The 15,304-nt window shown below is 45.9% G+C and overlaps 1 protein-coding gene across 1 annotated transcript; it reads left to right on the forward strand.

Annotated features, from left to right (window-relative positions):
- Positions 1 to 268: 268 nt before the first annotated feature.
- Positions 269 to 11,557, forward strand: CRNKL1 (crooked neck pre-mRNA splicing factor 1). The gene is made up of 14 exons (XM_059840635.1): positions 269 to 370; positions 573 to 725; positions 1,213 to 1,304; positions 1,405 to 1,563; positions 1,902 to 2,068; positions 2,542 to 2,720; positions 3,243 to 3,413; positions 4,672 to 4,863; positions 5,874 to 5,933; positions 6,843 to 6,923; positions 8,271 to 8,510; positions 9,669 to 9,770; positions 10,583 to 10,831; positions 11,305 to 11,557. The coding sequence occupies exons 1-14, from the start codon at positions 323 to 325 to the stop codon at positions 11,470 to 11,472; spliced, it is 2,061 nt and encodes a 686-aa protein (XP_059696618.1). The 5' UTR covers positions 269 to 322; the 3' UTR covers positions 11,473 to 11,557.
- The last annotated feature ends 3,747 nt before the right edge of the window (positions 11,558 to 15,304 follow it).

Below are 15,304 nucleotides of genomic sequence, written 5' to 3' on the forward strand. Positions count from 1 at the left end.
ACGCCCCCGCACGCGGACAGACCCGCACCGCCGAGCCGCCAGGGGGCGCCCCGCGGAGCGCGCGCGCCGCGCGGGCACAGCGCCGGGCACTCACCCGCCCTGTCCCCGGCCACAGAGCCTCCCAAGGACAGGAAAGACCAGACAGATGGAACAGACGAGCCAGGCCGAACAGGCGGCCCCACGGACGAGACGGACAGTCCCCCCGCCGCCGCCGCCGCCGCCGCCCGGGGACGCGTCGCCGTTACCGAGGCGACGACGCTCGGGCGGCGCTGCGTGAGGTCAGGGGTGCCGGGGCGGGGCCTGCGCGCGCAGCGGCGGCAAGATGGCGTCCACGGCGGCTGGGAAGCAGCGCATCCCCAAAGTGGCCAAGGTGGGCGGCGGGGAGAGCGGCGGGGACCCCCCGCGACCCCTCGAGCCTCCTCGATCCCCACTCGCCCCGGGCCGTCGCGTCCCGGCGGGCTCCGGTGCCGCCCGCGGCGGGCACTGCGCGTAGCGAGGCGCCGGAAGAAATTGATGGTCTCGGTGCTGCGTTAGGAAACGTGAGCCGAGCCCCCCTTGTATTTGCCTTGCAGGTGAAAAACAAAGCACCCGCCGAAGTTCAGATCACAGCGGAGCAGCTTCTGAGAGAGGCAAAGGAGAGGGAACTCGAGCTTCTCCCACCGCCTCCGCAGCAGAAGATCACAGATGTTGAAGAGCTAAATGACTATAAACTCCGGAAGAGGAAGGTACAGTAAAAAACCAAACAAACTGGTTTAATCTCGGCACTCACATAAGGCACGACAATTCCACTGTTTTTAACTTAAACAAGATGTAGTCCCTATTTCTTATGGACTTTCCAGGTAGACAGCAATTCTTTAAAACCCCTTTTTCATGCTACTCTTTAGTAGAACCTACAATTTACAGATGTGTTGCTCGACAAAATCTGGTTGCAAGCAACATCTCCCCCCGTGCCTGTGTTCAGAACACTGAAAAGGTAATTGCTTACATAATTAATAGGTGTTTTCTTCAAGTTATAAATCTTCTTTTGAAATAATTGTTTTGCTTGTGTGGATTTACCCATGGTTTTACTTGGCTTTTTTCTTTGAAAATGCCTAAGCAAAGCAAGCATATTCTTAATGGTTATTATAGTGGTTATATATCATAAGCTTTTTTTTTTATGTGAATGGGGTCTGCAGAAGGATTTCTGACTTACAGGCGTAACTTTCTCCTCAGACTTTTGAAGATAACATAAGAAAGAACAGGACTGTTATCAGTAACTGGATAAAGTACGCACAATGGGAGGAAAGCCTGAAGGAAATCCAGAGGTAAGGATGATGCGGCTGCAGGCATCTCTTACAAGCCTTTTTAGACACACACCAAAGCCTGGGAGGCACATTTTACCTGCCCTGTGCTCGTGTTTTCCAGAGCCCGTTCCATTTACGAGCGTGCCCTGGATGTGGACTACAGGAATGTCACCCTCTGGCTGAAGTATGCCGAGATGGAGATGAAGAACCGCCAGGTCAACCATGCCCGGAACATCTGGGACCGGGCCATCACCACCCTGCCCAGGGTGAACCAGTTCTGGTATGGTGGCTGAGCAGTGAGGTCCCCTTCTAGCCCCAAAGACCCCCCTGGGGTTATGCAGATTATCCTGCTTCTCCAAGTCTTCAGGCTAGTCTGGAAAAAAGTGGAGGAAGGCTGAATTTTTGGAAAGGTTTTGTACTTTTTAAGTGGCAAGAGCCTTGGGAGAGAAGGATTTTTGTGTGCCTGGATGCTGCCTGTCACTGCTGTGCTTACAGGCATTTCTGGGTTGGGAGGAAATAGGTGAGGGGAGCTCAGGGATGCTCTTGGGAAGCACTCCAGAAATCCCTGAGTGGAGGTGTTCACCACGTGATTGCAGAAACTCCATCTCCCTTGCCCAGGTACAAGTACACGTACATGGAGGAGATGCTGGGGAACGTCGCTGGCTCGCGCCAGGTCTTTGAACGGTGGATGGAGTGGCAGCCAGAGGAGCAAGCCTGGCATTCCTACATCAACTTCGAGCTCAGATACAAGGAGGTGGACAGAGCACGAAGCATTTACGAGAGATATATCCTTTGCAGAGCCTTGTGACTCCTGCCTGGGTTAAGATCTCCATTCTTTATTTCCTTCCCAAGTTACTCCACGTCTGGCGACGTCGCTGTACTCCTTTTCCCTCTGGTGTGCTGGGAATGAGCCACCACCCTGGGAGCCAGCAGGAGGTGTTAAAAGCATGTTTAGGGAAAGCCTCCAGGTGCAGTGCAGTGGCTGCTGCTCCTGCCACAATAGTGTCTGTTCAACTACACTGCTCATGCAGTTTTCATACAGTTTGTTTCGGGTTTCTCCTCAGATTTTCCCTGACCCTTATCCCTTTTTAAATTCACAGTAAGGCGCAAAACCTTTTGCATGCTTATACCTGTCAGTGTCTTCTTCTCAGCTGCACTTAGTGTTCCCCACGTGTGCCATGCTGGGAGATGTCCCCGGGAAGAGCCCAGCTGGGGATGTGCCATTCAGGCAGCGCTGTTTCTTTAACAAGAGCTGTACTTGTCCTGGTTCACCCCGAGGTGAAGAACTGGATCAAGTACGCGCGCTTCGAGGAGAAGCACAGCTACTTTGCCCATGCCAGGAAGGTGTACGAGAGGGCAGTGGAGTTCTTTGGGGAGGAGCACATGGATGAGCACTTGTACGTGGCCTTTGCCAAGTTTGAGGAGAACCAGAAAGAGGTAAGATCTTCATCTGAGTCTTGCCAGTGTTTCTCCTTGAGTATCAAAGCTGAAGGCATTTAACCTTCACTGCAGTACTTGCAGTTCCCAGCACCTCGTGACTGCAGTCTGAGTTAGGGGGACAGTTTTCTGCTCACCTCTGGTCTGAGAGGTTATGGTCCTGCATGATAGAAAACTGGATTGGTCCAGATGTTTTTCACGGTCTCTAAGGTTCCCAGGCTGTTGTGAAATTGAAGGCATTCTGTGAACCCCAAACCACAACCTCTTAAATTGGTTTAAATATTCTAAACCTGTAAATGAATAAGAGATGATGGGGGCTGGCATTTTCAGGTTTATTTTTTCCCCCTCAAAGTTTACTCTTCAGGGAGATCTCTGTTAATCTTGTTCTAAAACAATTGCTTACATTGGAATGTCCCACAGTTCTATGTTCTATTAAATACTGCTAAAAACTCGTTGAAAAACTGTCAGGGAGGACAGAAACTTCTTTGTAAATATTTTTCAAATTATATTTCATATTTTCAGTTTGAAAGAGTGAGGGTCATCTACAAGTATGCCTTGGATAGAATTCCAAAGCAGGATGCCCAGAATCTCTTCAAGAATTACACCATCTTTGAGAAGAAGTTTGGAGACAGGAGGGGAATTGAGGACATCATTGTCAGCAAGAGGAGATTCCAGTATGAGGAGGAGGTGAAGGTATGTGGACAGGTACCCTCCAGGCTCACTGTACAGCCAGCTGGTGCTTAAGGGACACAAGTATTTTGTGATATCAAGGCTGATGAGTTTCAAGTTACCCTTGAAAATCAGTCCCAAAAAACACCCTTGAAAATCAGTCCCAAAAAACACCAAGGGAATGTTCACTTTAGAGCCAGAATTCCATCCCTGGGGAAGAGAATGATATCTGCATTCACTGCTTTTTTTGTTTCTGCTTTCTAATCTAGATTGTGCAGGTGAGGGTTATAGATTGAACTCAAGGCTTGGTACCCTTAAGGATAATGCAGTTTAGCTTGTAGTTGCTATTTAAGTTAGGGAATATCCATGACAGAACACCTCACCTGTGCATAAATACCGTTTTGTGAGAAAACACCTGTGCCCTACCTGTTAAAAATGGGAACAGACTCGTGGTACGAAAGTGATTTCAGCATTTATTATATTAAAAACAAAGGCCTGAAGCATGGGGGCTTGTGGGTCAAGGAGGAGCGTTCCTGTTGAGGATCCACCACTGGGGCTTCTTCTGCAGTGATATCCCTGAAGTTCCAGGTGGAGCAGCACTGATTTCCTGGGTCAGATGGCCCTTTTATCCTGTTTTTTGTTCCTTTGGATTGGTTTCTTTTTGGATCCTTCATTTGTATGAAGGTTTAAGGCACTTGATTGGCCCTTTACAGTTCTGTCCAGGTTGGCTCCTTTTGCTTGGGGAGTGGTGTACTTTACTTAGGTGTAATATATAATTAGAATATATATATATATATTTTTTTTTTTTTTAATATATTTTTTTATATATATATATATACACACACACACTATATATATAGTTATCATTCTTATAACTACCCTTTTAACCCCTTTTACAATAACCAAACTAACAGTACATGCTTAATAATTATCAACTATTTTACAGCAGTTTCTAACCTATTTTTAACACACCTGTCTGCTGTTCAGTCCACACTGTGCATTTCATCACTCCTTCTCCCTTCTGACACTTGGATTGCCTTCATTGAGACATTGCTGAGGGCAACATAACAACAAAATTTAAAGCAAAGCCACTTATAACCCAAAAGCTCTACCACCAGCATCCCCAAGACTGACAGTTTTCATTAATATTCCATTTTATTACGTGATCCATTTTAAAGGGGAAATTTAAAGGGGAATTTACTTATCTAAGTAATCTAAGTAAAGGATTTGTTGTAGTGACTGCAGTTTGTTTGCTGTTGCCCCCCTCCCCTGCCTCTGGAAGGCAAACCCCCACAACTACGACGCGTGGTTCGATTACCTGCGGCTGGTGGAGAGCGACACGGACGCCGAGACCGTGCGGGAGGTGTACGAGAGAGCCATCGCCAACGTGCCCCCCATCCAGGAGAAACGCCACTGGAAGAGGTACATCTACCTCTGGATTAACTATGCACTCTATGAGGAGCTGGAGGCAAAGGCAAGTAGTGACAATTCCAGGTTTCCCTTTCCTTATAGGAAATAGCTGCTGGTATTTTAATAGGAAAACCAAGAGCTAATTGTAAAAACCAAGAGCTAAGTATTCTCTGTGTTACTAGTTTTGTGTAACTAGTAACAGGATTTACTATTTAAATACAGAGAGTTTTTATCCTTCCAGTTTTCCCTCCTGTGCCATAGGGAGGGAAAAAACCAAACTTGTTTTACCCCAATGTCACTATAGGACATGAAATAAAAGGATGCAGACATGCAGCTCTCCAAGGTAAAAAAGAGGCAGTTTAATTTCTGACTCCCAACATTTATAGATTTCCAAAAGTGACAGTGGATTGGAGGATGACAGTGCCGCCTCTCCAATGACACTGGACAAATCAACAGTCCATCAAATTTCTCCTTCTCCATAAAAGAATGAAAAACAATAAGTTTTTTACATAAAGTGCATGAGAAAATTTGTTACAAGAAAAATCAGAAGGCTTAGAAAATCTTTAAAAAACAGGGTGGCACCCCAATTCATTCAGAAACACACTGATAACAAAAGCAGGAGTGGGGATTTCTGGTGGCTGTGGCTGAACTGCCCATGGCAGACTGTTACCTGAACTTGTGAAATAGTTTTATAGTTAACAAAAACTGTTTGTGAAGCAGCCACGTTGTTGCTATTGTGACCTTAGAGGCTCTGCAAGTATTTATTGGAACATTAGAGCTGCTCTGAGTACAGAAAACAAGTTCAGTGCCTGTTAAAGGAAAAGACTTATTTTTCCTCCCACAACCGGGACACTCCTTGTTTTATTGTTGGGTTCCTAGCACTGAACCTTGCTTTGAAAATGTGAGCCTTGTTGATTCAGAAGCTACCACCTTTGAACTGTGCATACTAATTAGATAAGCATTGCTGATTCTAACCAGCTTAACTTCAATTTCAAATTCAAATTCACAGCAAGATTCAAATTCAGCATGATCTCAGCATTAACAAAGTGTTTTTCATGCTGCCCGTTCTTACAGGATGCAGAGAGAACCAGACAGGTGTACCAGGCATGCCTTGAGCTCCTGCCCCACAAGAAGGTATGGCTCCTCCATCAGTCTGGCTTGAGTTTTGGGTTAAAGTGCCCCAGATAAGATCCTTCAGTTCTCTTCCCCTGCTACATTCAGGGGTGTAAGCAGCTCCAAACAGCTGCTAGTGGGTTCATGAAGACTTTGCTTGAAACTTCAAGTATCCCTTCCAGTTTCTAAAAACATCCACCTTCCAAAATGGTTTTCAAGCTAGAGTGCAAGATGTCTGTAATTTGCATCACAGAGAGAAATTGCAGGGCAAGCAGGTGTCAGGATGCCCACATACACGTGAGGCACAAGGGTTTTTTTCCACTATTTTCAAATTACTAAGTAGTTGCTAAGTAGCCCTTAAAAAGATAACATTACATATAGTCAGAAAGGCAGCTGCGTTTGACAAAACAGCTTTGTCTTCCCCATTACAATCGGTCTTCAAGGCTGATTGATTGGGGTTTTCTGGGGTTTTTTCTGCTTGTGAACTTTACCTAAAATATCCGTGTGGCTAAACCCTTACAACTGCATTGCCTTGGAATGTCAGAAAATCCTTGTTCATGTTCTTTTTCTAGTTTGTCATCTATTGTGTCATTTGAGTGTCAGATTAATCTCCAGTTATTAAGAGCTGATTAACTGTTAATTGATTCAGCAATAGCATATGTTTTGCCAGTTGATGATTGGTTTAAACTATTTTTTGCATTCTGTCCTGGCCATTTTTGCTTTCATCCCTGTATATTGTCCTGTCGTAGGAGGCTGTTTTAGATGATGAACCTTAAACCTTTCAGCAGGAAAACACTGAGATCAAATGAGATTACCTGCAGTAGCAGTCATATCTTGTATAGACAGAATGCTTATTTTTTTTAAGCAACGTGTACAGTATTATATACTGACTTTCCAGCCTAAATAGCATTTTGTTCTTTTTTCTTCCAGTTTACATTTGCTAAAATGTGGCTGCTGTATGCACAGTTTGAAATTCGCCAGAAAAACCTCCCCCTTGCCAGAAGGGCTTTGGTAAGCTTTTGTCAGAGCCATAATTGACTTCACTAACTAATAGTAACACAGGAACACAGGCATTAAAAGATCTTAAATTGTCCTTTTTAAATAGCTGATTTAATCCACTTAAAATAAAGCATCCAAGAAGTCTGCAGGGGCCAGCATTTACTGTCACGTATGATTTAAAAAGAAATGTAGCTAGTTCTGATGAATTAGCCCCGGGCAGAAACGACAGAGTGCTGCTCTGAATGCAGAGCACCCACATCAGCTCAGTGCTCTTACAAGTTCTTAGCTGCTGCTGATGGCTCACAGTGATACTTATTCTAACAACAGTGTTTTAAAAGCTTTGTAGATGAATGGGAGGTTTGCCTCTAGGAAATAAGGACCTGCCAAACTGTGCCAGTCCCAGCTGCTGACAACAGCAATCTCAGGGACTTAGGGCAGGCTCAGGAGCTGCTGAGCAGGTTCACTCTGAATGTCAGCACGAGGGGAGAGCAGGGTGTGATGGGGCAGCAAGAAATGACATCTTTTGAAATGAAAAACTTCCTTTCCTTTCAGTTCAGATATTCTTAGTAAGCTCAGGGGTAGCATCAGGCATTTTGAGAGAAAGCCAGTGTTGGTAGCAGTTGAGATGGTTTGACTTTCAAGAGCAAACGGATGGGGTTTTCACCCAGACAGTGACGGAGGGCACATGGAGAAGAACTGAGCATATTCTGAAGTACCAGTGGCATCTGCAGAGCTGGAGGCCCATAACAGTGACCAAACTGATAATCCCAAGCAGTGGTTTCCTCCATTTTTCATAAATTCCAAGGTACTAAACATGTAGGAACATTGTGCAGGAGAACTGTGGTAAGGGACTTCCTCACATTGGCTTGAGGGAGCAGGAGCCACATTACTTAGTAAACAATACTTGTCTATAGAAGTGACTCCAAGGCCAAGCTCACTACAGCCTATCTCAGGTGTATCCATTCTTAACTCTTGTTTTAAGAGTTTCCCAGACTTAGAATGCAGAATTGCCTCTCACAGCTTGGCTCAGGAGAGACAGTTTTCTTCAGAGACTAAGGCATATCAGAAAGAAAGGGCTTTGTGAAGGCATTATTCTCCACCTGTCCATTGCTGCCAGCCAGCAGGCAGGGTGGGCAGCCATTCTCTGTGCCAGGAGGAGCAGTGTGGGGCCACAGTTTGTTTGGTATCATTTGTTTAATGAGAGGCTTGGGAACTGCTTACCTAGCAGGCTGGTAGAGACTGGTACTGTGCAAAAAACCAAAATGTAGTTCAAACACTTAAAAAATCAAGTGAGGGTTTTAATTCCTGCAAGGTCACTAAGTTTTGTTTTGTTGGGTTTTTTTTTTCAATGCACAACAGGGGACATCCATAGGTAAATGTCCAAAAAACAAACTGTTTAAAGGTTACATTGAGCTGGAGTTACAGCTGCGTGAATTTGACCGTTGCCGAAAGTTGTATGAAAAATTCCTGGAGTTTGCTCCAGAAAACTGCACGTCCTGGATTAAGTTTGCTGAGCTGGAGACCATCCTTGGGGACATCGACCGTGCCCGGGCCATCTACGAGCTGGCTATCGGCCAGCCCCGGCTGGACATGCCCGAGGTGAGCAGGGAGGGACTGAGTGTGAGGTATTTATTGCACAGTGTGGCTGATGAACGTCTTGTTAGGAAAATTAATCCACAAACAGCAGAGGTTTATGTCCAAAAAGGAGACAGAGGAGTCCTTTTACTTTATTTGAATAAAGGGAGAGGTCATGGGGCATTCCCCTGGGATCTCTCGAATTTTTGGAGGACGCAGCCTCCCTTTTATCCCAATTTCCCAGCCACATTTCCCTTCTCTCTTTCCCCGTTGGCTGAGGTACTTGAGAGGTACAGACTTCCTGATACGCCTGATACCAGAGATTTCTCTCTAATGTATAACCCTCCCTTTTAATTCTTATGGAATTTAGGGGTTTTTCTTCCCCATTGTTTCTTTCATCTTTCAATGTCTAATTTTGTTTATCAGCAAACTTAAAGTTTATTTGCAAAGAAAATATCTTTTTCCATTCATCAATCAGTGGAATGCTTCCCATTGTTTCTTTTATCTTCCAGAGCTAGTTTTATCTACCAGCAGACCCACAGCTTGTTTGTTAAGACAAATCTGCTATTCCTCTCAATGTCAATAATCCACCAGATGAAACATGAAGTGAAAGCTGAGTGGTTGATGGGCACCAGGTTTTTGGTGCTGCTCAGCACTAATCTCAGCCTATGCCATCAAACACCTTGATCCTTGAACCTTTTCTTGTGGTATTTTCAGAGTTCCCCATCATTGGGAAGGAATGATTGAATCTGATTCCATGTTCTTAGAAGGCTCATTTATTATTTTATGATACTATATTATATAAAAAATGCTATACTAAACTATACTAAAGAATAGAGAAAGGATACTTACAGAAAGCTCAAAGATAATAATGAACAGCCCGACCGTGATTGGTCATTAAGTTAATACAATTCACATGAAACCAATGAAACAATGACCAGTTGGTAAACAATGTCCAAACCACATTCCAAAGCAGCCAAACACAGGAGGAGCAAATCAGATAATTATTGTTTCCATTTTACTCGGAGGCTTCTCAGCTTCCTAGGAGAAGAAATCCTGGGCAAAGGGATTTTTCAGAAAATATGATGGTGACATTTTCTCAGGGAAATTTTACCTTTATCTGTTCTTTTCCCCTCCCATTCCACTAAGGAATGGACATGATGAGAGGCTTCTCTGTTGCAGGTGCTTTGGAAATCCTACATTGACTTTGAGATTGAGCAAGAGGAGTATGAGAAGACCCGGAACCTTTACCGGCGGTTGCTGCAGCGCACACAGCACGTCAAGGTGTGTGTGGGCACCCAGGACACTGAGCCAGCCCTGGACTTGGCCCCTGGGCAGGGAAAGCCTGAGCTGCCTTGGCTCAGATCAGCCCAGGTTCAGGCTCTGAAGGGGGGAGGGAAGTTCCTGAATTCCATACCACAATAGGCCTATCTCAGGTGAAAGGAGCTTTTCCAAGCAGCCCTCTTTGCTGAGCAGCTTTGCTTGCTAAAGCATTGCAAGGAAAACTGATTTTTTCAGTGTCGCTTGGTGGTGTCCTTGACAAAATTCACACAGATTTCTCATGTCTTGGAACAGCCACAAGAAATTGATCCACATGTGTCACTCTTGCGCTGAGAATGACACAGGAACAGGCAGGAGGCAGTAGTGTAGAAGGAGCAAAAGAAGGCTTTATTCAAGAGAAACACGTGGTTTTATAGAGTGATATGATAGATTCTGTATGATTGGCTGGCTAACAAAAACACCTTCCTTCTACACCGTCCTTGAGGAGAACAGAAAGACAAGTAGAAAAACACTACCTGCAGATTGCTTATACTTAACAAGTTACCACATCCTTACAACTCCCTAAAATTTCTCACAAGCCCCTGTGAAAAACTCTTGCTGTTTCTCTCTCTGTCCCATGGCATCCACACACATGGATGCTGTGTCCTGCTGAAGCAGGGCCAATCTCAGTCGTGTGAAAAAAAATTGATTTTCTGGGCACCTGCTGCCCTCGACCTTTGCTTTTTTTCTTTGCTGCTTTGTTGTTTTTAGCCTCTGCCCTGTCTGTGGTGGCGCAGAGCAGAGGTGGAGCTGGGCTTTGTGTGCTGTGCCCGCAGGTGTGGATCAGCCTGGCGCAGTTTGAGCTGTCGGCGGGGCAGGGGGAGCGGCTGCAGCGCTGCCGGCAGATCTACGAGGAGGCCAACAAGGCCATGCGCAGCTGCGAGGAGAAGGAGGAGAGGGTCATGCTGCTCGAGTCCTGGAGGAGCTTCGAGGAGGAGTTTGGCACTGATGACACTAAGGAGAGGATAGATAAGCTGATGCCTGAGAAAATAAAGAAGAGGAGGAAGCTGCAGGCTGAAGATGGGGTAAGGAAAAATGATGGCAGTAGTGGGTGTGAGCCCTCGGTGGCTTTGTGCCCATGTGCAAGCGTGGGCTTTGGTTTTCTGTTATTTCTCTAATGTTGCCCTGATTTTTTAAGATTTTCTAAGCCTTCTGATGTTTGCATTCTTGTAACAAACCTTCTCACACGCTTTCTGTAAAGAACTTATTGTTTTGCATTCTTTTATAGAAGAAGAAAAACTTGATGGACTGTGGGTTTGTCCAATGTCATTGGAGAGGTGGCACTTTCACCCTTCAATCCACTGTCACTTTTGGAAATCTATACATGTTAGAGTCAGAAATTACACTTCCTTTTTTTCGCCTTAAGAACAGCAGTGTGTGTGCCTCACATTGTTTTGTGTCCTGTAGTGACACTCTAATTTCTCTTACTTGTTAGAAGCACCTAATAGCCAACATTAACATGCAAATTAAACTCACTTTGTGGTATTTTTCTCTCTAGTCTGATGCTGGATGGGAGGAGTACTATGATTACATTTTCCCAGAAGACACTGCCAATCAGCCCAACCTCAAACTCCTGGCTATGGCAAAGCTCTGGAAGAAACAGCAGCAGGAGAGCGAAGCTGCAGCCATGGATCCTGACAAGGACATTGATGAAAGCCAGACTTAATACCTTGCCTTTTCCCACCCCTTTCTTGGGCCATTGTACAGTATTTTCATTGGTGAAAAATAAATGTATTTGGAGAGTTTTAGTATTACTGACTTGAGATGGATTTTGTGTGGAAGACAAGCACCATCTTGGGGTGGATTCCCTTTAACAGTCCTGCTGGTGTCCATCAGTTAAAGGAGAGGCCCTGGGAGCAGTGCAGGGCTCTGCAGCTGGCCCCAGTGACAGCAGAACTGGGAGAGCTGGGCAGTGACTTCACTTTCAGCACAAGGACCTGTCCAAGGCTCCCACAGCCTATCCCAGCACTGCTCAAGGACATATATGTGCCAGGGCAGCAGACCTGGAGTGAGAGAGAGGTCTCCAGCCATCATCCCTGATGAATTCTCCAGTAATTCTGTTTAATATAAGAGTATTGTGAGAATAGTTGAAAACAAAAAAACCCTGTTGACCACAACCTGGTCAACTTCCTATCCAAGGAAGGATGCTTTTATCCCAGAAAACTGTAAGGGGAGACAATGTTAGAAGTTTCATACACTGAAAGTAGGCCCTAGAGGACAAAGCTGTAGACATCAGTACCACACAGTCAGGCTGTGTTAGAACACTTCCATGTGCTGACAGACCCCAGCAGAGCTGTGTCACTGCTCTGGGCTGGCCATCACCCTGGCCTGTCCAGCTGTGGCCAGAGCAGCCTTTTTCTGCCCCAGCTGCACCTCTAATAACATGTGCCTCCCCTCCCCTGCCCTCTCATCCCTGAATGTTTCTGCTGACCCACAGCCCATCACATTGTAAATCCCATTTCTATTTCCCCTCTTTCAATCCCTCCTGCTGCTCTGTGCTCCATTGCTTTTCACACTTCATTTTGGTGTTTCTGTCCTACTCCCTATCTCTACTTTTTAATTTCATTTCACTGAATTTGTTACGGAGTTTTCAGCAGTGCTAAGATGGTTTTCTTGTGTATATGTTGGGGAGGTTTTTTTAGGTGGCTTTTATTTTGTGTGTGTGAGGAGAGGTTTGTTTGTTTCTTTGTTTTTGTATTGCCTCATTCTCTGAGCACTGCATTTTCCAGGAATTCCTTCCTTTTATGAAGATGGAACCTTGCCTCTTTTTTTACCAGCTTTGCTGCATACTCTGCCAGTTGCTGGGATTATCTCTCTTGATAAGGCCAATAGTGAGGCTGTCAGCAGGGGCTCAGGTGAGCATCTTGTCTGTGCCAGCACAGAGAGCTTTAGCAGCTCTCCAGAAAGCAGCAGGGCTGCAAGGCACAGGGTCTTGCAGGGGAAGAGCCATTGTTACTCCGAGTTAACCCAAGAATTTTGGATTTTCAAGCCGGGTTGATTATTGTGGGGTGGTTGCTTGTAAGAACAGGATTTGGATTTTTTTTGCCTTTTCAAACCCTGAAACTCCTGTGGAGAGTGATCTGGACTGACACCCTGAATGCAGCACTTCCAGGAGTAAAACTATTCCCCCTTTGAAGCACTTGTGGGACTTGGGGGTTTAATGGATTTTTCTCCTTCCACAGCCATGTTCCCACCCCATTTCTCTCCCTCTGCCCTCCCGTCACAAGCCCATCCTGAAAAGGGCAAACAGGAGATTTTTATTCCATAACAAGTAAAACAAAACATATCTGCTCCTGTGCCTTCTGGGCAGTGAATGGTTCCATGGTTGAAGCGTTACCTCAGGAGTGATGATGGACACAGATTTCTGCCTTCTTTTCCCTTGGAATGTGTGAGGCACCTGGGAAGCAGAAGCTTTGTGCCAGAGATGCCCTGCTCTCCAGGAGCACTTGCCCAGACTCATGCCTCTGTTAGACCAAACATGAACCTGAGGTGTTCTCTGAACAATTTCAGCATAAATCCTTTGCACACTTCCAAGATGGGGAAGCCAAGCTCAGCAGTGGAACTCTGTTTTCCAGGGATCTACAGGAACAGTTTTCCCTCACTCAGACTTTACGTTGCTGAACTGAAGAAGGAAGGAATTCTTCCCTGTGAGGGTGGGCAGGCCCTGGCACAGGATGCCCAGAGAAGCTGTGGCTGCCCCTGAATCCCTGGAAGTGTCCAAGGCCAGGTTGGATGGGGCTTGGAGCACCCTGGGATAGTGGAAGGTGTCCTTGCCCATAGCAGGGGTGGCACTGGATGAGTTTTAAGGTCCCCTCCCACCCAAACCATTGTGGTGCTCTCTCAGTGCTTTGTGCCCTGCTGTCTGACTCCCAGGAGCCTCTCTCCTCTCTGAGTTTGTGCTCCAGCAGGTGCTGAGATATTCCTGCCCATTTGACTGATGTCCATTTGCCTCTCTCCTGCAGAGCTGCTCTTCTCATGTTTAACTTGGGAAACCCCAGTGCCCTCCTGGCTCATGCCTGGCCTGCCTGGATTTATCACAGGCTGGGGGGAAGAGAAACACCCCTGCTGGAAAGGCTTCTGGCAGGGAGAGGAGAAGGGGGACACCCCACTGGGGAAATGGCACCCAAAGGTTTAACCCTGCAGCAGCCTGATACCCGAGGGGCTTTGGGAGAATGGCATGCTTTTAGATCTTGCAAAAATCAAGATTTTTGCAAAAATCAGGTTTCCATGTGGAAGAGGGAACAGAGAGCATGGATTTGTGTAGTGGAAATGTGATCAGCTCGCCTGCTACCTGATCCACAGGGTGGGCAATGGAAAAACATTGGGATTTAGGATGTATTTAGTCTGGGACAGCTATTTCAAACCAGATTTGTTCATAGAATTGCTTGTTTAAGAGAGGGCTGACTCCATCAGTCAGTAAGGAGTAAACAGATTTTATGCTCTGGAACTTGTGTGGCACTTAACCTGTCCCTGTCTCCCACCAAGGGAGCAACAGCTGCTGCTGTGTTGAGATCTGGAAATTAGTGAGTTCACAGGCTGCAGGCTACCCTTGGGTTTGTAGGGAGCATATTTTTTATTTCCTGACTCTGTTCTGCATGGTATCTTTGGTGAAGCTGCCTTTTCACCTGTTTTTATGGAAAAAATATCCATCTTCATGAAGGATTTAAAGTGTTTGTGTTCGTTCCACTTCTGTAGATACCATCGGTCAATAAAATGCTGCACTTGAAAGAAGATAAATGCTTGTCTGTGCTTGGAAGTTGTGCTCTATTAGTGGGTGGTTTATCTGCTGCTACAAGAGCTCAGGAGCGAGAGAAATCCGAGGACAGTGTGGAATATCCTTCCTCAGTGGGAGCTGAGCTCTGTGCAGGTGGGAGGTGAGGGCTTCTGTCACTCTGGAGCCCTGGTTGGTGGTAATTTAGGGTAATTTGAGCTGTTTCCTCCTACCTGTGCCACAGGCACAAGGGTGGGCAAATCCCCATAGGATAATTCCCAAGAATCTTCCAGAGAGGGGAAGATCAGGGATTTCTTTTTGCTCCTGGCTGTGATACAGAAAATGTAAGATGTCTGTTAATGGCCTGCAGCAGCTTTGCAGCTCCCAGCATTACTCTGTGAAGTGGGTTCAGACAATGCTTTTTGGGAGTTCGGTGTATCCATTTGGATGGCACTGGAAAATGCTGATTTTCATGGAGAGAGTAAGGACCTGGGGCAGCTGTGGGATGGGATGTGGATCCAGAGGCTGTAGCAAATGTCTCTGCTCTCCCCATGAATGTCCATGTAGGGCTCAGCTGAGGCTGGCTCTGCCCAGGATGATTTTTGATTCTTTCCATTTTGGGGAGGCTGGGAGTGGTGGAATCTGTCTGTTTTGTGAGGAATTTGTACCTGGTGAGAGGCAGCCAGTGAGAAAGGGAAGAGGGAGAGGTTTATGAGGTTTCTCAGGAAAGTGACATGGTGACATCTGAAAAGAATAGAAACCTTTGAGAGCATTATGGATAACTGTG

Source organism: Haemorhous mexicanus, chromosome 3, assembly GCF_027477595.1.
Source record: "Haemorhous mexicanus isolate bHaeMex1 chromosome 3, bHaeMex1.pri, whole genome shotgun sequence".
NCBI lineage: Eukaryota > Metazoa > Chordata > Aves > Passeriformes > Fringillidae > Haemorhous > Haemorhous mexicanus.